Here is a 23,805-nt window from a genome sequence, read left to right on the forward strand (position 1 = left end):
GGGGGATCCTCACCCCGGCAGTGGGTGTGCCCGGCCTGAGCGCTCAGTCCCACGCTGCCATGGTGTCCCTTTTCTCGTGACGGGACTCCGCCCATATTTGTTTCTTCTCCATTAATCCATCAGAGGAGGGTGACACCATCACTTGGCTTTGCAATGGCTGCAGCAGTTTGGTGACAGATCCTCTGCCGGGGGGGGGGGGGGGGGGGGCATTCCCTGCTGGGGAGAGATAAGGAGCCGGATCTAACTTTTCACCAACCGTGGTAAACAAAATACCAGTGTTGGGTGGAGTTGGTTGGCACGCTCTGTGGATCGCTCGCCCTGAGTGCGCCTGTAAATAACGTACAACCCTCATAGTCTGCCCACGGCTGAATGAGGACCGGGTACAATCAGATTCAAAATAGATACAATCAGATACAAAATAGATACAATCAGATACAAAATAGATACAATCAGATACAAAATAGATACAATCAGATACAAAATAGATAAAAAATAGATACAGTCAGATACAAAATAGATACAAAATAGGTACACTCAGATACAAAATAGATACAGTCAGATACAAAATAGATACAAAATAGATACAAAGGCCCAGATTCACATACATTGGCACATATTTATGCCGGCGTAGCGTATCTTTTAACGCTACGCCGAACTAGCGCAGAGAGGCAAGCACAGTATTCACAAAGCACTCGCCTCCCAAACTGCGCTGGGTTTCCTCTGTGTAAGCCGGGGTAGGTGGAAGTGGGCGTGAGACATGCTAATGAGGCGTGACCCCATGCTAAAGATGCGCCGAGTGCCAGACAAGTACTTTAAATGAACGGCGCATGCGCCGTCCCGTGGACGCATCCCAGTGCGAATGCTCAGAATCACGTCGGAACTACTCCCTAAGATACGACGGATCACTGCCTGAACGTAACCTACGCCCAGCCCTATTCACGTACTACGTAAACAACGTAAAATACGACGGCTGTGTTCCCTGGTGCAGCAATTTGCATGGATGCTGCTGACCTACCCCTGCTTTATGGGGCATAACTTTACACCGGACGTACGACTTACGCAAACCGTGTATATTATGCGCCGGGCGCAAGTACGTTCGTGAATCGGCGTATCTCCCTCATTTGCATATGTGAATAGAAAATCAATGGGAGCGCCAAATACGTCCAGCGTAAATATGCGCCCAAGATACTCCGGGGTAGGAAAGTTACGTCGGTCGGATGAAGCCTATTTTCAGGCGTATCTAGTTCTGTGGGTATGGGCGCACAGATACGACGGCGCATATTTACACTTACGCGGATACATCGGCGTAAGTGCTTTGTGAATCCGGGCCAAAATAGATACAATCAGATACAAAATTGATACAAAATAGATACAATCAGATAAATATTCAAACATTTCACTTGGACTGATTGGAATTGTTCGGAAGTTTCCTGTGAAGGATTTTAGTTCCCTCTTACTGTGCTTTGAAAAAGTATTCATACCCCCTGAAATTCCCCACATCCTCTCATGTTACAACCAAAACGTGAATGTATTTTATTGGGATTTTATATGATGGACCAACACAAAGTGTCACATAATTGTGAAGTGGAAGGAAAACGATACAAATAAACATGTGAAAAGTGTGTGTGTGTGTGTGTGTGGGGGGGTGCATTTGTATGGCGCCCCCCGGAGTCAATACTTTGTAGAACCCCCTTTCCCTACAAGTCTTTACCAGCTTTGCACATCTAGAGAGGGACATTTCTCCCCATTCTTCTTCTCTGTAAAATATCTCAAGCTCTGTCAGATTGGATGGAGAGCGTCTGTGATCAGCTATTTTCAAGTCTTGCCACAGATTCTCAATGGGATTTAGGTCTGGCCTGTGACTGGGCCATTCTAACACATGAATAGGCTTTGATCTAAACCAGTGGTCTCCAAACTGCGGCCCGGGAGCCAGATGTGACCCCTTGCTTGATTTTATCCGGCCCTTGGGGTGCTTTTTTATTCATTGGCACCAATGATGGGGCAGAATTCCTCCCAATGACACCAATGATGGGGCAGAATTCCTCCCAGTGATGGGGCAGAATTCCTCCCAATGATGGGGCAGAATTCCTCCCAATGACTCCAATGATGGGGCAGAATTCCTCCCAATGACACCAATGATGGGGCAGAATTCCTCCCAATGACACCAATGATAGGGCAGAATTCCTCCCAATGACACCAATGTTGGGGCAGAATTCCTCCCAATGACTCCAATGATGGGGCAGAATTCCTCCCAATGACACCAATGATGGGGCAGAATTCCTCCCAATGACACCAATGATGGGGCAGAATTCCTCCCAATGACTCCAATGATGGGGCAGAATTCCTCCCAATGACACCAATGATGGGGCAGAATTCCTCCAAATGACACCAATGATAGGGCAGAATTCCTCCCAATGACACCAATGATGGGGCAGAATTCCTCCAAATGACACCAATGATGGGGAAGAATTCCTCCCAATTACAGGTCAGTATTCCTCCCAATGACACCAATGATGGGGCAGAATTCCTCCCAATGATAGGGAAGAATTCCTCCCAATTACAGGGCAGTATTCCTCCCAATGATGGGGCAGAATTCCTCCCAATGATAGGGAAGAATTCCTCCCAATTACAGGGCAGAATTCCTCCCAATGACACCAATGATAGGGGATTTTGTACTCCTGATGGCCACAGTCCGGCCCCCTTAAAGTCTGAAGGACAGTAATCCGGCCCTTTGTTTGGAGACCCCTGCTCTATCACATAAAATCCCAATAAAATACATTTATGTTTTTGGCTGTAACATGAGAACATGTGAAGAATTTCAAGGGGTATGAATACTTTTCGATGTTCCTCTTCTCTCTGATCCCAGTCCTATAATATCACTATTGGCTGCAGAGAGTCCCCGTCAGACCTCCAGCAGATAACGGGGTCTCCGGCGTCCTCTACTTTGGCAGCCTCTTTCATTCTTCTCTACTAAGGAGTTCTGACTCTTTTTATTTTTTTCGGATGACTTATAAAGTCACATTCTCTGACACATTTTCCTGTTTCTGTGGGTTGAGGGGGGGGGGGGGGCAGAGTAGCCATTACTCACAATGCAGGTTGATTCAACACTGATCGCCCGCTGCTGTGATCTCCAGCAACGGAATCTCTCGCTGCAGTGGACGGAGGGGGCACAGAGCGGGACATTGTAGGAGGTTGGTGGTCACCGGATGCCTTGTGTGTGCGGTGACAGGGGGGGCTGCCGGCGTAGACTGGGAATTGTAGTCCAGGAACAGCTGTGCGGTCCGGGAGTAATGACTGAGGTCAGAGGTCAGACCCGGGCGGTTTGATTCAGCCGGCTGGAGTGAGGCAACAACAGAAAAAGGGGAAAGTGACCCCTCAGGGCTATTCCCGTGTCACGCAATGGGCGGAGCTAGCTTATCGTAAATTACAGCTACAAGGGCTTTAATCATAGATACTAAAGGCCCTTAACCACTTCAGCCCTTGACCATTTAGCTGCCCAATGACCGTGGCTACTTTTTACAATTCGGCGCTGCGTCGCTTTAACTGACAATTGCGCGGTCGTGCGACACGGCTCCCAAACAAAATTGGCGTCCTTTTTCCCCCACAAATAGAGCTTTCTTTTGGTGGTATTTGATCTCCTCTGCGGTTTTTATTTTTTGCACTATAAATTAAAAAAAGAGTGAAAATGTATAAAAAAAAACAAAAAAAAACAATATTTTTTACTTGTTGCTAATAAATATCCCCAATTTTTTTTTTACAAAACATTTTTTTCCCTCAGTTTAGGCCGATACGTATTCTTCTACATATTTTTGGTAAAAAAAAATCGCAATAAGCGTATATTGATTGGTTTGCGCAAAAGTAACATTGTCTACAAAATAGGGGATAGTTTTATGGCATTTTTATTAATATATATATATTTTTTTACTAGTAATGGTGGCGATCAGCGATTTTTATCGTGACTGCGACATTATGGCGGACACATTGGACACTTTTGACACATTTTTGGGAACATTGCCATTTTTACAGTGATCAGTGCTATAAAAATGCACTGGTTACTGTGAAAATGACACTGGCAGGGAAGGGGATTAACCACTAGGGGGCGTTGAAGGGGTTAAGTGTGTCCTAGGGAGTGATTATAACTGTTAGGGGGAGGAGCTACCAGTGACACGTCAGCGATCACTGCTCCTGATCACAGGGGACATTCGATCAGTGACAGAACAGGGGAATGCCTTGTTTACAAATGCATCCCCCCATAGGCGTGCGCACAGGGTGTGCCAGGTGTGCCTGGGTACACCCTAATCACCCTGTGTGGTGCACATTGTACCAAAAAAATACTACATTAAACTGGCACTAACACACAGAAAAATACAGCATTAAACGGCACATAACACACCAAAATATACTACTTTAAACGTGCACTAATGCACAGAAATATGCTGCATTAAATGTGCAGTAACACACTGGAATATAGTGCGTTAAACATGCAGTAATGCACAGAAATATACCCCCAATATTTCACAAAAGCTCCCTAATGGGGCTCCTAAAAAAAAAAAAAAAACTACTGACACTGTCCTCTGCCCTACTGATACCGTCCACCGCTCTGCTGACACCATCAGTATACTGTATATACACATGCAAATATGTTTGAGCTTTGGGGTTCACACCCTAATGCAATAGGCTGCGCACACCTATGCATCCCCCCCCCCTGTTCTGCCTTTGCTGACCACGATCGCGGGCCGCCCCCCGGAAACATCCAGTTCCCGGGACCCACGGGCGCACTCACGATGCACGCGGCGGGGCGCATGCGCGCGCGCACAGGGCGGCAAATTTAAAGGGACGCGCAGGTACGCCCATTTGCCTGCTCGTGTCATTCTGCCGACGTATATCGGCGGTCGGCAAGCCCTTAAGAGAGTGCTCCTAATCTCAGCTTGTTACCTGTATAGAAGACACTTGGGAGCCAGAAATCTTGCTGATTGATCGGGGATCAAATACTTTATTTCTCTTGTAAAAATACTAATCAATTTATACCTTTTTTGAAATGTGTTTTTCTGGATATTTTTGCTGTTATTCTCTCACTGTTATTATAAACCGACCAATAAAATTATAGACCGATCGTTTCTTTGTCAGTGGGGCAAACGTACAAAATCAGCAGGGGGGTCAAATACTTTTTCCCCTCACTGTATAAATAATGGGTAGATGGTGTACTTCATATATCCGACTCTCCCACTCTTGGCTGCGCTGGGGCTTTGTGCTCACGGATGTGTCATGGCGTGCGCTTTGTTGTGTCGCTGTCACCTCTCCATGATTACACCGCGGTGTGGAGAGCGCAGACGGGGCAGATGCTATGGGGGGTGGGGGGGCACATTGTTTGGGCATTCCGCACATAGCACAGACGTGTCTAGACAGAGAGAGGAGCCCAGGAACAAAGAGAGGAGAGCGCACCTCCCTCTACCACTCACCTGGGGAGGGCGATCACCGGGACTGCACCTCTTTATATACGAGGTACGGGAATATTAAAAAATAGCATTAAAGGGATTTGGATGAGTTTCTCATCATTATTGCTAATATAATTGTTTTATCTTTTTCATTATTATTATTATATTTTAAATAATTGAATGAGAAAAAATACTAAACAAAATGGTTTAGCTGAGTCTTTTGTATTTTTATTATTATTATTTCCAATATTATTATTTTTATTATTATTTCTAATATTATTATTTTTATTATTATTTCTAATATTAGTATTTATGGGCCAGATTCACGTAGAAGTGTGGCAGCGTAACGTATCATAGATACGTTACACCGCCGCAAGTTTTCATCGCAAGTGCCTGATTCACAAAGCACTTGCAAAAAAATTCCCGCCGTGCTTTGCGCGAAGTGACGTTATTTTTTCGAACGGCGACGTGCGTAGCGTAATTCCGTATTCCCGGACGTCTTAAGCAAGAAGGAAAAATTTTTTAAATTCGACGCGGGAATGACGGCCATACTTTATACAGCACATACGTGTGCTGTGTAAAGTTAGGGCACCCAAAACGTCGACTAACTTTGCGACGGGAAACTAGACTAGCAGCGACGTAGCGAACGCGAAAAACTGTCGTGGATCGCCGTAACTCTTAATTTGCATACCCGACGCTGGTTTACGACGCGAACTCCCCCCAGCGGCGGCCGCGGTATTGCATCCTAAGATCCGACGGTGTAAAACAATTACACCTGCCGGATCTTAGGGCTATCTATGCGGAACTGATTCTACGAATCAGTCGCATAGATACTCTGAGAGATACGACAGAGTATCTCTGCTGTGAATCTGGGCCATTATTTCTAATATTATTATTTTTATTACTATTTCTATTATTATTATTATTATTTATAATATTATTATTATTATTTATAATATTATTATTATTATTTTTATAATTATTCCTAATATTATTATTATTATTATTATTAATATTATCATCAAAACAGGGTGTATTCTTATTATATTCAGATATTTTCGTTTAAAACATTTAAGTCGACTAACTCAACCGCATGCCGACTGCGGCACGAACATTTACAATCGGCAGAATGGCACGGCTGCACAAAGGGACATACCTGTACGTCCCTTTGAATTTGCCGACGGGCGGGCGAGCGCGAGCCCCGTGACCGTGCCTGCGGGACCCGATGTCCGCGATCATGTCACGGAGCGGCAGAACAGGGGGGTGTCTATGTAAACAAGGCATTTCCCTTGTTCTGCCTAGTGACAGGACACCGATCATCTGCTCCCTGTGATCGGAAGCTGTGATCACTGTGGTGTCACAGGTAGCCCAGCTCCCACACAGTTAGAATCCCTCCCTAGGACACACTTAACCCCTTCATTGCCCCCCTAGTGTTTAACCTCTTCCCTGCCAGTGTCATTTACACAGCAATCAGTGCATTTTTATAGCACTGATCGCTAAATAAATGACAATCGTCCCAAGATTGCGTCAAAAGTGTCCGATATGTCCGCCGTAATGTCGCAGTCACAATAAAAAACGCAGATCGCCGCCATTTCTAATAAAAAAAATATTAATAAAAATGCCATAAAACTATCCCCTATTTTGTAGACGCTAGGGGCCAGATCCACGTAGCGGATTGTAATTTTCGGCAGGCGTAGCGTATCGTATCGTATTAACGCTACTCCGCCACAACTTTGAGTGGCAAGTGTTGTATTCACAAAGCACTTGCCTCTAAAGTTACGGCGGCGTAGCGTAAATCTGCCGGCGTAAGGGCGCGCAATTCAAATGGATGAGATGGGGGGCGTGTTTTATGTTAATACGTCTTGACCCGATGTAAATGACGTTTTTTTTTTAACGGCGCATGCGCCGTCCGTGGGGGTATCCCAGTGCGCATGCTCCAAATTAACCCGCAACGCGCCAATGCTTTCGACGTGTACGTAATTCTACGCAAAGCCCTATTCGCGAACGACTTACGCAAACGACGTAAAATTTTCAAAATTCGACGCGGGAACGACGTCCATACTTAACATTGAGTACGCCTCATAATGGCAGGGGTAACTATACGCCGAAAAAAGCCTTACGGAAACGGCGTAAAAAATTGCGCCGGCCGGGCGTACGTTCGTGGATCGCCGTATCTAGCTAATTTGCATACTCGACAAGGAAATCGACGGAAACGCCACCTAGCGGCCAGCGTAAATATGCACCTTAGATCCGACGGCGTACTAAGACGTACGTCAGTCGGATCTAGCACAGCTTCAGGCGTATCTTGTTTTGTGGATACCTCCGGGGGCTGAAATGGTTAATACCATTTTAGTCGACTAAAATACAACTAAAACAATTGAGATGACTAAAATATAACTAAAACTAAAATGCCATTTTAGTCAAAGGAAACTAAAACTGAATTGAAATTTGATGTCAAAATGAACTCCGCTCTCCGCCTTTCTCTGTACGGTGCGCCATGTTCTCTGGCACTACAGTATTGGCCCTGGAGGTCAAGGAGGCCGAGAGGCTCCGCCCACCACCAATTAGTGAGAGTGCGGCCATTAGTGAACAGCTGGGAGGATGATGATGGATTGTGTGTAAACAGCTGGGGACTCAATTTCCCGATACACAACCTCCTGGTTCATCGGTAATGGAGATCTCCGCTGGCCATCAGATCCCCGGGGGAGGGGGTGAGGGTAATACAGAGTGCTGCAAGGAGGGGCAACACAGATGTCTGACTGTAGGAAGTGTGTGTGCTGCCCCCCGATATGGGACACCTCACCCCAAATATCCTCAATATCCACCCCAATCATCCACCTTATCCCCAACTACCCCAATCATCCACCTTATCTCCAACTACCCCAATCATCCACCTTATCCCCAACTACCCCAATCATCCACCTTATCCCCAACTACCCCAATCATCAACCTTATCCCCAACTACCCCAATCATCCACCTTATCCCCAACTACCCCAATCATCAACCTTATCCCCAACTACCCCAATCATCCACCTTATCCCCAACTACCCCAATCATCAACCCGATCCCCAACTACTCCAATCATCCACCTTATCCCCAACTACCCCAATCATCAACCTTATCCCCAACTACCCCAATCATCCACCTTATCCCCAACTACCCCAATCATCAACCTTATCCCCAACTACCCCAATCATCCACCTTATCCCCAACTACCCCAATCATCAACCCGATCCCCAACTACCCCAATCATCCACCTTATCCCCAACTACCCCAATCATCAACATGATCCCCAACTACCCCAATCATCAACATGATCCCCAACTACCCCAATCATCAACCCGATCCCCAACTACCCCAATCATCCACCTTATCCCCAACTACCCCAATCATCAACCTTATCTCCAACTACCCCAATCATCCACCTTATCCCCAACTACCCCAATCATCAACCCGATCCCCAACTACCCCAATCATCCACCTTATCCCCAACTACCCCAATCATCCACCTTATCCCCAACTGCCCCAATCATCCACCTTATCCCCAACTACCCCAATCATCAACATGATCCCCAACTACCCCAATCATCGACCTTATCCCCAACTACCCCAATCATCAACATGATCCCCAACTACCCCAATCATTAACATGATCCCCAACTACCCCAATCATCAACATGATCCCCAACTACCCCAATCATCAACCCGATCCCCAACTACCCCAATCATCCACCTTATCCCCAACTACCCCAATCATCAACCTTATCTCCAACTACTCCAATCATCCACCTTATCCCCAACTACCCCAATCATCGACCTTATCCCCAATTATCGCCCTTATCCCCAACTACCCCAATCATCCACCTTATCCCCAACTACCCCATTCATCCACCTTATCCCCAACTACCCCAATCATCCACCTTATCCCCAACTACCCCAATCATCCACCTTATCCCCAACTACCCCAATCATCAACATTATCCCCAACTACCCCAATCATCCACCTTATCCCCAACTACCCCAATCATCCACCTTATCCCCAACTACCCCAATCATCCACCTTATCCCCAACTACCCCAATCATCCACCTTATCCCCAACTACCCCAATCATCAACCTTATCCCCAACTACCCCAATCATCAACATGATCCCCAACTACCCCAATCATCAACATGATCCCCAAATACCCCAATCATCCACCTTATCCCCAACTACTCCAATCATCAACCTTATCCCCAACTACCCCAATCATCCACCTTATCCCCAACTACCCCAATCATCCACCTTATCCCCAACTACCCCAATCATCCACCTTATCCCCAACTACCCCAATCATCAACATGATCCCCAACTACCCCAATCATCCACCTTATCCACAACTACCCCAATCATCAACCTTCTCCCCAACTACCCCAATCATCGACCTTATCCCCAACTACCCCAATCATCAACCTTATTCCCAACTTCCCCAATCATCAACCTTATCCCCAACTACCCCAATCATCAACCTTATCCCCAACTACCCCAATCATCGACCTTATCCCCAACTACCCCAATCATCCACCTTATCCTCAACTACCCCAATCATCGACCTTATCCTCAACTACCCCAATCATCGACCTTATCCACAACTACCCCAATCATCAACCTTATCCCCAACTACCCCAATCATCCACCTTATCCCCAACTACCCCAATCATCAACCTTATCCCCAACTACCCCAATCATCGACCTTATCCCCAACTACCCCAATCATCAACCTTATCCCCAACTACCCCAATCATCCACCTTATCCTCAACTACCCCAATCATCCACCTTATCCCCACCTCCACCTATTCTGTCCACAGACCCCACCTCCACCTATTCTGGAGGGGCAACACAGATGTCTGACTGTAGGAAGTGTGTGTGTGCTGCCCCCCGATATGGGACACCTCACCCCAAATATCCTCAATATCCATCCCAATCATCCACCTTATCCCCAACTACCCCAATCATCAACATGATCCCCAACTACCCCAATCATCCACCTTATCCCCAACTACCCCAATCATCCACCTTATCCCCAACTATCCCAATCATCCACCTTATCCCCAACTACCCCAATCATCGACCTTATCCCCAACTACCCCAATCATCGACATTATCCCCAACTACCCCAATCATCGACCTTATCCCCAACTACCCCAATCATCCACCTTATCCCCAACTACCCCAATCATCCACCTTATCCCCAACTACCCCAATCATCGACCTTATCCCCAACTACCCCAATCATCGACCTTATCCCCAACTACCCCAATCATCAACCCGATCCCCAACTACCCCATTCATCCACCTTATCCCCAACTACCCCAATCATCGACCTTATCCCCAACTACCCCAATCATCAACATGATCCCCAATTACCCCAATCATCGACCTTATCCCCACCTCCACCTATCCTGTCCACCGACCCCAACCATCCCCACCTCCACCAACCCCAACCATCTCCACCTATTCTGTCCACCAACCCCAACCATCCCCACCTCCACCCATCCTGTCCACAGAATCCGAATATTTGCACCAATATTCCCAGCCATTGCCTCCGACTTCCTAGTTCTTGTTTTATTTGAAAACACATAACTACCAGGAATACACAAAATGATTCGGTATTTCCCTGTAAATATGAATATTATATCTTTACTAACAAGTAATTTACTGACACTAACCCCCCCCCCCCCCCGCAGTGCTGTGCGCCCACCAGTACAGGCACCGGGGAGTCCCGCACATTGTCAGCGGTGCCACCTCCCGGCACGGTGTGTCCCTTTAACCTCCAGACTCCGCCCCCATAGTGGGCGCTTCCATAGAGAGGGGTGTGCCGGGCCCTGGACAGGAGGAGGAGGCGGGGGGAGAGGGCGGCCCCCCCCTGTACTGCCGGGTGGAGATGGTACAGTCCGGACCGAACTCTTTATGTGAATGAAAGGCCGGAGAGGAGATACAATGTATCCGGGGGAGTGAGGGAGAGGACTACCACCCCCACCGGGGACTCAGGGGTGAGTACTACTACTTCATCATCTACTACCATGAGTGCGGGATACTAAGGGGTGAGTACTACGACCCCCACCGGGCACTGCGGGGAGTACAACCCGTATTACTGTATGTACTACTACCCCCATCCTACACAATTACACTATTCGTTCTCCTCTATGTACTACTACCACCCCCATCCTACACAATTACACCATTCGTTCTCCTCTATGTACTACTACCCCCATCCTACACAATTACACTATTCGTTCTCCTCTATGTACTACCACCCCCATCCTACACAATTACACTATCCATTCTCCTCTATGTACTACCACCCCCATCCTACACAATTATACTGTCCATTCTCCTCCTATACTACTACCACCAGACAACTATCCCCACTCCTCTATATACTACCACCCCCATCCTACACAATTATACTATCCATTCTCCTCTATGTACTACCACCCCCATCATACACAATTATACTATCCATTCTCCTCTATACTACTACCACCAGACAACTATCCCTACTCCTCTATGTACTACTACCCCCATCCTACACAATTACACTATTAATTCTTCTCTATGTACTACCACCCTCATCCTACACAATTACACTATTCGTTCTCCTCTATGTACTACTACCCCCATCCTACACAATTATACTATCCATACTACTACCACCCCCATCCTACACAATTATACTATCCATTCTCCTCTATACTACTACTACTACCACCACCAGACAACTATCTCTACTCCTCTATGTACTACTACCACCCCCTTCCTACACAATTATACTATCTATACTACTACCCCCATCCTACACAATTATACTATCCATTCTCCTCTATACTACTACCACCAGACAACTTTCCCTACTCCTCTATGTACTACCACCCCCATCCTACACAATTATAATATCCATTCTCCTCTATACTAGTACTACCACCCCCATCCTACACAATTACACTATTTATTCTCCTCTATGTACTACTACCACCCCCATCCTACACAATTACACTATCCATTCTCCTCTATGTACTACTACCACCCCCATCCTACACAATTACACTATTCGTTCTCCTCTATGTACTACCACCCCCATCCTACACAATTACACTATCCATTCTCCTCTATGTACTACCACCCCCATCCTACACAATTATACTGTCCATTCTCCTCCTATACTACTACCACCAGACAACTATCCCCACTCCTCTATATACTACCACCCCCATCCTACACAATTATACTATCCATTCTCCTCTATGTACTACCACCCCCATCATACACAATTATACTATCCATTCTCCTCTATACTACTACCACCAGACAACTATCCCTACTCCTCTATGTACTACTACCCCCATCCTACACAATTACACTATTAATTCTTCTCTATGTACTACCACCCTCATCCTACACAATTACACTATTCGTTCTCCTCTATGTACTACTACCCCCATCCTACACAATTATACTATCCATACTACTACCACCCCCATCCTACACAATTATACTATCCATTCTCCTCTATACTACTACTACTACCACCACCAGACAACTATCTCTACTCCTCTATGTACTACTACCACCCCCTTCCTACACAATTATACTATCTATACTACTACCCCCATCCTACACAATTATACTATCCATTCTCCTCTATACTACTACCACCAGACAACTTTCCCTACTCCTCTATGTACTACCACCCCCATCCTACACAATTATAATATCCATTCTCCTCTATACTAGTACTACCACCCCCATCCTACACAATTACACTATTTATTCTCCTCTATGTACTACTACCACCCCCATCCTACACAATTATACTATCCATACTACTACTACTACCCCCATCCTACACAATTATTCTATCCATACTCTATACTACAACTACCCCCATCCTACACAATTATACTATTTATTCTCCTCTATGTACTACTGCCACCCCCATCCTACACAATTATACTATTTATTCTCCTCTATGTACTACTGCCACCCCCATCCTACACAATTATACTATCCATTCTCCTGTATACTACTACCCCCACCAGACAACTATTGCTACTCCTGTATATACTACTACTACCCCCACCAGACAACTATCCCTACTCCTCTATATACTACTACCCCTACCGGACAACTATCCCTACTCCTCTATATAATACTACTTCCACCCCCACCAGACAACTATCCCTACTCTTTTATATACTACTACTTTCCCTACTCCTCATTTATATACTACTACCACCCCCACCAGGCTACTATCCCTACTCCTCCTCTATATACTACTACCCCCACCAGGCTACTATCCCTACTCCTCTATATACTAACCCCCCCCCCCCCCACCAGACAATCAATACAGTGGAATACCACTACTACTCCTGTATATATACTACTATCACCCCCGCCCGGCCCTGCTTGCTATATCGCTTCACGCGCCCTGCCCCCTAATCTACATGCAGGGAGCCGGACACATGGATTCCAATGGGGTATTTTTATTTTTTATTTTAAAACGCATGATTAGAGCCTGAGGCTCTAATTGGCTTCAAAAAGGGGTGGGCTCGGGGCGCAGAGCACTGCGACCCCCGAGACCACCCACTTGTGTGACGATATCAAATTTAATATTCGCTATTGTCTTCCTGATTCTCCTCCCGGCCAATCGGAAAACCGGGTCCTGAGACCCGATTGGCCGAGAGGAGAAGCGACCGCATTGGCTTTCGAGGAGGAGGAGGAGACGCTGGAAGGATCTGCCAATGCCTGCGACCTAGATGGTGGCAACTGCGGAGCTGGGGTGCGAGCTGACTGACGGACGAGCAAGTCCCCCCTTGCCCTGTCCCCCCCCAAAAAAATGGAGCAACAGCTGGCACTGTTGCTGATAGGACGAGAGAGCAGAGTGACAGAGAGATGATCATATCTCTTTGCAGCATATGCATTTACTGTCCAATCATGGACTGGGGGAGGGTCCAGGACGACCTAGGCTCAGGGGAAGTGCTTTGCCTCGTGCGGAGTCCATGAGACTGAGGACATCTAGTGGCAGAAAACAATCCAGGGATATCTCTGGATTGAAGGTGAAAGTTGCAGCAAAAGCTGGTTATAGTTTATTCTTTTAATGGGCTTTTCATTCGTAAGCTGTCGTGTCTTATCGCTGACCGCGTTCGCTTTTAACTTCCACGCCAAGCGGGAGGTCCGAAGAGCTGACCATCTAGAGAAGGTCCTGTGTCAGCGGCGCAGGAGATAATTGTATATCTTCAATGACACCGAGAAACCGCAGAATCACTTCCAGACACGCCGCAGTCGCACATCCAGCACACGCAAACCACATGTTACTGCAAGCTGCAATCATCGGATGGAGAGGGGGGGGGGCTTTTACTACGCTGCGACCCTGGGGGGGGGGGGGGAGAGTTGGGGGCCAATTGTGGAGCCAGGGGGGCACGGGATGTGGGTGCCGGGTGACATTGGGTAACCACAGGAGGGGAGGGTGATGGAGAGGACAGCGCGGGGAGACATGGCAATACAGATGAAGATAATTGGCTTCATTTTAGAACAACTTTCTCATTTTATTTTATTACTTTTGGGTGCCATAAAATTCTTGTATTTGACGTCACAAAAAAAAGCAAAAAAAAAACAACTTCTCCAATAACAAACTCCAAATGTAAAGTGAATGTAAATCTGATCTAAAAGTAACTTAATTTTAAACCTGATTGATATAATCCCTGTATATGTGATCCTACGTTGGCACATCCTTGTTCAGGCACTTCCTGTTATAGGGTGACAACGCTTTGTCCCTCTTTCCCAGTTGTGCTCTTGGGTTGTCACCCGCTTGTCTTTATTCAGGCACGTCCTCTTATAGGGTGACAACGCTCTGTCCTCCCAATTCTGCTCCTGGGTTGTCACCCTGTTGTCTCAGTTCAGGCTCTTCCTGTTATAGGGTGACAAAGCTCTGTCTCTCTCTCCCAGTTGTGCTCCTATGTTGTTACCCGCTTGTCTTTATTCAGGCACATCCTCTTATAGGGTGACAACACTCTGTCCCTGTCTCCCATATGTGCTACTGGGTTGTCCTTGTTCAGGCACTTCCTGTTATAGGGTGACAGCGCTTTGTCAGTCACAATTGTGCTCCTGCGTTGTCACCCTGTCATCCTTGTTCCCACACTTCCTGTTATAGGGTGACAACACTTTGTCCCTCTTTCCCAGTTGTGCTCTTGGGTTGTCACCCACTTGTCTTTATTCAGGCACGTCCTCTTATATGGTGACACCGCTCTGTCCTCCCAATTGAGCTCCTGGGTTGTCACCATGTTGTCCTTGCTCAGGCACTTCCGGTTATAGGGTGACAACGCTCTGTCCCTGTCCCCCAATTGTGATCCTACGTTGTCACCCTGTTGTCTCAGTTCAGGCTCTTCCTGTTATAGGGTGACAAAGCTCTGTCTCTCTCTCCCAGTTGTGCTCCTATGTTGTCATCCGCTTGTCTTTATTCAGGCACATCCTCTTATAGGGTGACAACACTCTGTCCCCGTCTCCCATATGTGCTCCTGGGTTGTCACCATGTTGTCCTTGTTCAGGCTCTTCTTGTTATAGGGTGACAACACTCTGTCCATGTCTCCCAATTGTGCTCCTGGGTATTCACCCACTTGTCTTTTATTCAGGCATGTCCTCTTTTAGGGTGACAACACTGTTGTCCTTGTTCAGGCACTTCCTGTTATAGGGTGGCGGCGCTTTGTCAGTCACAATTGTGCTCCTGCGTTGTCACCTTGTCATCCTTGTTTCCGCACTTCCTGTTATAGGGTGACAAAGCTCTGACCCGGTCTTCCAATTCTGCTCCTACATTGTCACCCTGTTGTCTCAGTTCAGGCACTTCCTGTTATAGGGTGACAACACTCTGTCCCTCTCTCCCAATTGTGCTCCTGGGTTTTTGTCCTTGTTCAGACCCTTCCTGTTATAGGGTGACTGCACTTTGTCACAGTCTCGCACTTGTGCTCCTGCTTTGTCACCCTTGTTCCCGCACTTCCTGTTATAGGGTGACAACATTCCTGTCTCCCAATTCTGCTCCTGTGTTGTCACCCTTTTGTCTCGGTTCAAGCACTTCCTGTTATAGGGTGACAACACTCTGTCCCTGTCTCCCAATTCTGCTCCTACGTTGTCACCCTGTTGTCTCAGTTCAGGCTCTTCCTGTTATAGGGTGACAAAGCTCTGTCTCTCTCTCCTATGTTGTCACCCACTTGTCTTTATTCAGGCACATCCTCTTATAGGGTAACAACACTCTGTCTCCCATATGTGCTACTGGGTTGTCACCATGTTGTCCTTGTTCAGGCTCTTCTTGTTATAGGGTGACAACACTCTGTTCCTGTCTCCCAATTGTGCTCCTGGGTTGCTATATAGAATAGAATGAGATAATAAAATAAAAAAATTGAAAAGGCTAGAATAATAGAAAATAATGGAAGAAAATAAAAATAGAAAATAATGGAATATAATAGAAAATAATGAAAGAAAATAAAAATAGAAAATAATGGAATATAATAGAAAATAATGAAAGAAAATAAAAATAGAAAATAATGGAAGAGGGGGGGGGGGGAAATAGAAAAGGTTGGAAAAGAATAGAATAAAATAGAAAATAAAAGAATGCAAAAGAAAAACAATTGAAAATATTGGAGGAGAATCTAAAAATAGAAAATAATGGAAGAGAATGGTAAAGGGGAAAATGAAAGCCTAGAATACAATAGAAAATAAATGAATAGAATATAATAGAATGGGAAAGAAGAAAAGTAGAAGACAAAAGGCTAAAATAAAATAGAAAATATAGGAATAAAATAGATAAGAATAGAAAATAATAGCAAATAAAAGAATAGGATAAAATAGAAAATAATGGGAAAAGAAAATAATAGAAAATAAAAGCATAAAATAAAATGGAAAATAAAAGAATAGAAAATGAAAGGCTAGAATAAAATAGAACATTAAAAGTATGGAAAAGAAGGAAAATGGAAGATAAAAGGCTAGAATAAAATAGAAAATATTGGAATAGAAAATAATAGAAAAAATAATAGAATATAATAGAGAATAAAATAGAAAATAATGGCATAGAAAATAATAGAATATAATAGAACAATGGAAGAAAATGGAAAGGGGGGGAATAAAATAAAATAAAAGCATAAAATAGAAAATAAAATAATAGACTATAATAGAGAATAAAATAGAAAATAATAGAAAACAATGGAAGAAAATGGAAAGGGGGTAGGGGAGTGGGGAAGAAAATAAAATAAAAGCATAAAATGGAAAATAAAATAATAGAATGAATATATCCATCTTCTGAAATTCGAATATCAAAATATGGGTGTAGTCCTCATATGGGTGTACGTTGTTGGGCGAAGGGCCGCGTTTACCCACACGGGGATGTACAGGTGTTCCAAGCACCCCCCATTCATGTCAATTGGGAAGCAGCAGCTGCACGGATGCAGACACTCCCCCCTCCCCCCCCCTTCCATCTGACATCTGGGGGGGGGGGGTACGCTGCCCCGAACTCACACTGATGGGGGAATCGGTTTTATTTTATTTTATCAGCCTGCCAGCTTATCGAATAAGAACTGAGGTCAGCTTTAGCTGGTGGATTGGCAGTGGGGATTGCTTGGGCCATTTTGTGGCCCCCTCCTATATACTGCCCCCCCCCCCTCCTTCAGGACAATCCCACCATGTGATGACTCTGCCGCTAACCACAAGGTCTCCACCTGCTGATCTCTCTGTATGATTATACGGGGAGGGGGAGGAGAGGCGACAGCCCAGACATATAAAGGGGGAGAAGATGCGGAATGTGTGAGACAAAGAGACCCGAGGACAACAAAGACACTCCAGGGGGATTCCGGGGACTTAATAGTGAGAGAGTGGGGGAGGGAAGAGATGGCCACACATAATGCAAAGTGCTCTTCCCCCATTGTGCTGTATACACAATGTAGGGTTCATGTCCATGATGGAGGTCAGGTGTCTCCAGTGAAAGGTCCTGGTAATCGTTCATCGTACAAAGACATTGTAGACAGTTGGGGTCTTCCAAGCTTGTGGTAGGAGTTTGGTGAAGACCCTTTAGGACTGACCCCTGTGTACAAAGCTGGCTCCATAAAGTCACGGGGTGACCAGTTTGGTGTGGAGGAAATTGAAGTTGAATTGAAGTCCTGTACAGAGCCCGGACCTCAACTCTACTGAATACCTTTTGGGATGGATTTGAACGTCAATAGTAAGTCAGGTCTTCTAATCCAACATCAGCGCCTGAACTGACAAATGGGAACTGATTCCCACAGACGGCCCCAAAATCTTGTGGGAAGTCTTCCCAGAAGAGTGGAAGATGTTCTAGATACCAAGGGGTGAAACTTCATATTAATGGTAATGTAGAGGGGGTGACAATTTTAATGGCTATGGGTGGCAATTCCCTATTGATGGTCATGGGGTGGGGAAGGACCCCATATTAATGGCCATGGGGGCAGCTCCATGTTGGTCATTTGGTGGGGAAGGACTCCCTATTAATGGTCATGGGGTGGGGAAGAACATATTAATGGAATGGGAGGATCCAATTTTAATGGCCATGGGAGGCAACTCCATATTATGGTCTTAGGGTGGGGAAGGAACCCATATTATTTGCCATGGGGGGGGGGAAATTCCATTTTAATGGGGTATGACCCCATATTAATGGCCATGGCGGAGCCACTCCATATTGATGGTCATGGGGTGGGGAATGAAAACTATATTAATGGCCATGGAGGGCAACTCCATAGTAATGGTCATGGAGTGGGGAAGGACTCCATATTGATGGCCATGGGGGGCAACTCCATATTCTGGTCATAGGGTGGGGAAGGAACCCATATTAATGGTCATGGGGGGCAACTCCATGGGGTGGGGAAGGACCCCATATTAATGGCCATGGGGGCAGCTCCAAATTAATGACCATGGGGTAGGGAAGAACTTCATATTAATGGAATAGGAGACTCCAATTTTAATGACCAAGGGAGGCAACTTCATACTATGGCCATAGGGTGGGGAAGGAACCCATTGTAATAGCCATGGGGGGGGGGGGGCAATTCCATATTAATGGGGTAGGACCCCCATATTAATGGCCATGGCATGGCCACTCCATATTCTGGTCATAGGGTGGGGAAGAACTCCATATTCATGGGTCAGTCCCTGGAAACCCATACAAGTGAATGGGACCGACGGTGACAATTTGTCTGTTTGTCTAGAGTTCAACTTTAAAGAACTCCAGATGTCCGGTGTCATCAGACCAAACAAGTCAGGAGATGGAGACGGTGTGCGAGGGGTCGGGGTAATTACCAGGCAGCAACTGTCAGACTTTAGATGACCTCTGACCCCCGACACAACCTGAAGTGTTAGACAGAATAAATAGAAATCTTCTGTCACTCAGATCAGTTCCAGGAATGTAAATCCCAATGGATGGCCCAAAAATAGATTGGCGTTCCGGTACACCTTGTACTAACGGCGTCCGATATCCCAGTCCTACATTCCCTGTCACCACAGTTGTGCCGGGAGTTTCCCCGCCAAAATTATTATTCCGGGACGTTGGGCATAGACACTTTTTTTTTTTTTTTTTTTTTGCACATTGCCACGCTCCATGCATAGGACATCCTCTTCGTTTCAATGGGTTGCCTTGCATGTGACGAATGCGACCGAGAGGCTCATGTACCTCCTTTGAGCGTCATGTGTCCTTTATCCATGCATCGTGCACTCGGTAATCGGCACCCCTTAAATCTACATTCACACTGTAAAATAAGTTTGCACGCGTTGGGCAAATGCGCTAAAGCCGCTTGTCGTGCTTGTAGTGCCATTCATTGTTAACGGCACACCAAACTCGACCAGCAAGAAAATCGCGTGCCAAACCTCACCATGGCTTGATAGGACCGAGCCTCTTGAGGTTTGTTGTTTACAAGCTAAAAACAGTTTTTTTTTTTTTGCTAGAAAATTACTTAGAACCCCCAAACATTATTCTTTTTTTTTTTTTCTAACACCCCAGAGAATAAAATGGCGGTCGTTGCAATACTTTATGTCACACTGTATTTGCACAGCGGTCTTACAAATGCACTTTTTTGAGTTAAAAAAATAAGACAGTAAAGTAAGCCCAATTCTTTTTATATATTGTGAAAGATAACGTTGCGCCGAGTAAATTGATACCCAACATGTCACACTTCAAAATTGCGTCCGCTCGTGGAATGGCGACAAACTTTTTAACCTTTTAAAAATCTCCATAGGAGACGTTTAAGAAAAATTCTACAGGTTGCATGTTTTGAGTTACAGAGGAGGTCTAGGGCTAGAATTATTGCTCTCGCTCTAATGATCGCGGCGACACCTCACATGTGTGTTTTTGAACACCGTTTTCATATGTTGGCGCTGCTCACATATGCGTTTGCTTCTGCGGGGGGGGGGGGGGGGGGGGTAGGTGCATGCAGAAGGTGTGTGTGTGTGTGTGTGTGTGTGTGGGGGGGGGGGGGGTGGGGGGTTCTGACAGGGGAGCAGAGAAATCGTCTGTTTTTGTGGGACTGCGACATTGCGGTGGATACATTGGACACTTTTTTTATGGGTGTGTTTATATACAGATTATGGTCATATTGATATACAGGGAGAGATCATGTGTCGGTTATAATGTATACAGGTGTGTTATATAGAATGTAGTTCTATGGAGGGGATCATGTTCCGGTTATAATGTATACAGGTGTGTTATATAGAATGTAGTTCTATGGAGGGGATCATGTTCCCGTTATAATGTATACAGGTGTGTTATATAGAATGTAGCTCTATGGAGGGGATCATGTTCCGGTTATAATGTATACAGGTGTGTTATATAGAATGTAGTTCTATGGAGGGGATCATGTTCCGGTTATAATGTATACAGGTGTGTTATATAGAATGTAGTTCTATGGAGGGGATCATGTTCCCGTTATAATGTATACAGGTGTGTTATATAGAATGTAGCTCTATGGAGGGGATCATGTTCCGGTAATAATGTATACAGGTGTGTTATATAGAATGTAGTTGTATGGAGGGGATCATGTTCCGGTTATAATGTATACAGGTGTGTTATATAGAATGTAGTTCTATGGAGGGGATCATGTTCTGGTTATAATGTATACAGGTGTGTTATATAGAATGTAGTTGTATGGAGGGGATTATGTTCCGGTTATAATGTATACAGGTGTGTTATATAGAATGTAGTTCTATGGAGGGGATCATGTTCCGGTTATAATGTATACAGGTGTGTTATATAGAATGTAGTTCTATGGAGGGGATCATGTTCCCGTTATAATGTATACAGGTGTGTTATATAGAATGTAGTTCTATGGAGGGGATCATGTTCCGGTTATAATGTTGCTTTCTCTTCTTTTTTTCCTCTAGGTCTTTTCCAAACTCCATTTCCATTTTTTTCAGAATGACGCCCCGCATCGGCCTCTCCTGCGTCCTGTGGTGTCTCCTCGCCATCGGCGATGATGCCCAGGCGTCCAGCAAGGATCAGGACAAGCCCACCGCCAGACCTGTATTCAGCAGTCGCCCTTTCATGGTGGCGTGGAACGCGCCCACTCAGGACTGCCCGTCGCGCTTCGACATGCCTTTCGACCTGCGGCTCTTTGACCTCAACGCCTCCCCCAACTTGGGGTTCACCAGGCAAAACCTCACCATCTTCTACAAGGAGCGCCTGGGGTTCTACCCTTACATCACCGAGCGCAACGTTTCCATCAACGGAGGCGTGCCCCAGAACGCCAGCCTGCGGTCGCACCTCGACGAGATGCCCAAGGGGATCAACAAATACATCCCGGAAGCGGATAAGGAGAAGGACGGGCTGTCGGTCATCGACTGGGAGGAATGGCGTCCCATTTGGATCCGGAACTGGCAGCCGAAGGACATTTACAGGCAGGTTTCGCGGCAGCTGGTGAATTCTCGCCACGCCAACTGGACGAGCGAGGACCAGGTCAAGCAAGCTCAGTATGAGTTTGAGAACGCCGCCCGCGAGTTCATGGCGGAAACGCTGCGGTACGGCAAAAACTTTCGCCCCCGCCAGCTCTGGGGGTATTACCTGTTCCCGGATTGTTACAATCACGACTACCTGACCAACCGGGACAGCTATACCGGCAAGTGCCCCGACGTGGAGATGACGCGGAACGACAAGTTGTGGTGGCTGTGGGAGGAGAGTACCGCCCTTTTCCCATCCATCTACCTGGACTCCGTGCTGAAGTCTTCCGCAAACGGGCGCAAATTTGTTCACCACCGGGTGAAAGAGGCCATGAGGATCGCCTACAAACACCACCGAGACTACTCCGTCCCCGTCTTTGTGTATACGAGACCCACCTACACAAAACGACTAGATCTCCTTTCCCAGGTGAGATGATTGCAAAGCATTCCGGCCTACCGTATTTTACCTGCATTCCTCATTAAACAATTGACTTTCCATCATTTATATGCAATGGGCCAGATTCTCGTAGATTGGAGTAAAACTGTGAGGGCGTAACGTATCTCGTTTACGCTACGCAGCCGCAAGTTTTACGGGCAAGTGCTTGATTCACAAAGCACTTGCCTGTAAAGTTGCAGCGGCGTAGCGTAAATTCTCCGGCGCAAGCCCGCCCAATTCAAATGATCGTACTGCGCATGTGCCGTCCCTAAAATTTCCCGACGTGCATTGCGCTAAATGACGTCGCAAGGACGTCATTGGTTTCGACGTTAACGTAAATGGCGTCCATCGCCATTCACGGACGACTTGCGCAAACGACGTACTTTTTTAAATTTCGACGCAGGAACGACGGCCATACTTAACATTGGTTGCCCCTCATATAGCAGGGGCAACTTTACGTGTCGCAAAAGCTACGGAAACGTTGTAAATTCACTGCGTCCACCGCGCGTACGTTCGGGAATCTCGAGTAAATAGCTAATTTGCATAGACGACGGGGAAAACGGCGTCGGGGACACCTAGCGGCGGGAAAAAAAATGCATCTAAGATCTGACAGCGTAAGAGCCTTACGCCTGTCAGATCTAATGGATATCTATGCGTAACTGATTCTAAGAATCAGTCGCATAGATACGCCGGGCCAGATTAGGACTTACGACGGCGCAAATGGCGTTGCGCCGTCGTAAGCCCTTTGAGAATCTAGCCCTTATTTTTATTTTTTTACGCTGAAGCTTCTCCTCCATACCTTTACCAGTTAGGGAGTCTACTAAAACATTCAAGAATTTGTGTAGCAATCTCGAATGATTGTGAGCTCCATCTAGTGGTCATAATGTGGCATTTTCCTGAAATACCCAAGTCCAGAAAATACTGCATTGTGGCCACTAGATGGAGCTGATGATTACAGGAAACACAGATATACTTTCAT

At 46.1% G+C, this 23,805-nt stretch overlaps 1 protein-coding gene across 6 annotated transcripts in view; it reads left to right on the top strand.

Annotated features, from left to right (window-relative positions):
* The window catches only part of LOC120944967 (hyaluronidase-2-like), a 34,424-nt gene that overhangs the window by 2,489 nt on the left and 8,130 nt on the right, over window positions 1-23,805 (top strand). The window contains exons 1-2 of one of the 6 annotated variants that reach the window (XM_040358758.1): window positions 5,405-5,502; window positions 21,839-22,817. In XM_040358758.1, the coding sequence (XP_040214692.1) occupies window positions 21,873-22,817 (945 nt within the window). In that variant the 5' untranslated portion in view covers window positions 5,405-5,502; window positions 21,839-21,872. Of the gene's footprint in view, window positions 1-5,404; window positions 5,503-11,320; window positions 11,470-11,503; window positions 11,521-21,838; window positions 22,818-23,805 lie in introns of those variants that run through there. The other 5 variants (XM_040358754.1, XM_040358759.1, XM_040358757.1 and 2 more) reach the window with 5 other exon arrangements.

This window comes from Rana temporaria, chromosome 7, assembly GCF_905171775.1.
Source record: "Rana temporaria chromosome 7, aRanTem1.1, whole genome shotgun sequence".
NCBI lineage: Eukaryota > Metazoa > Chordata > Amphibia > Anura > Ranidae > Rana > Rana temporaria.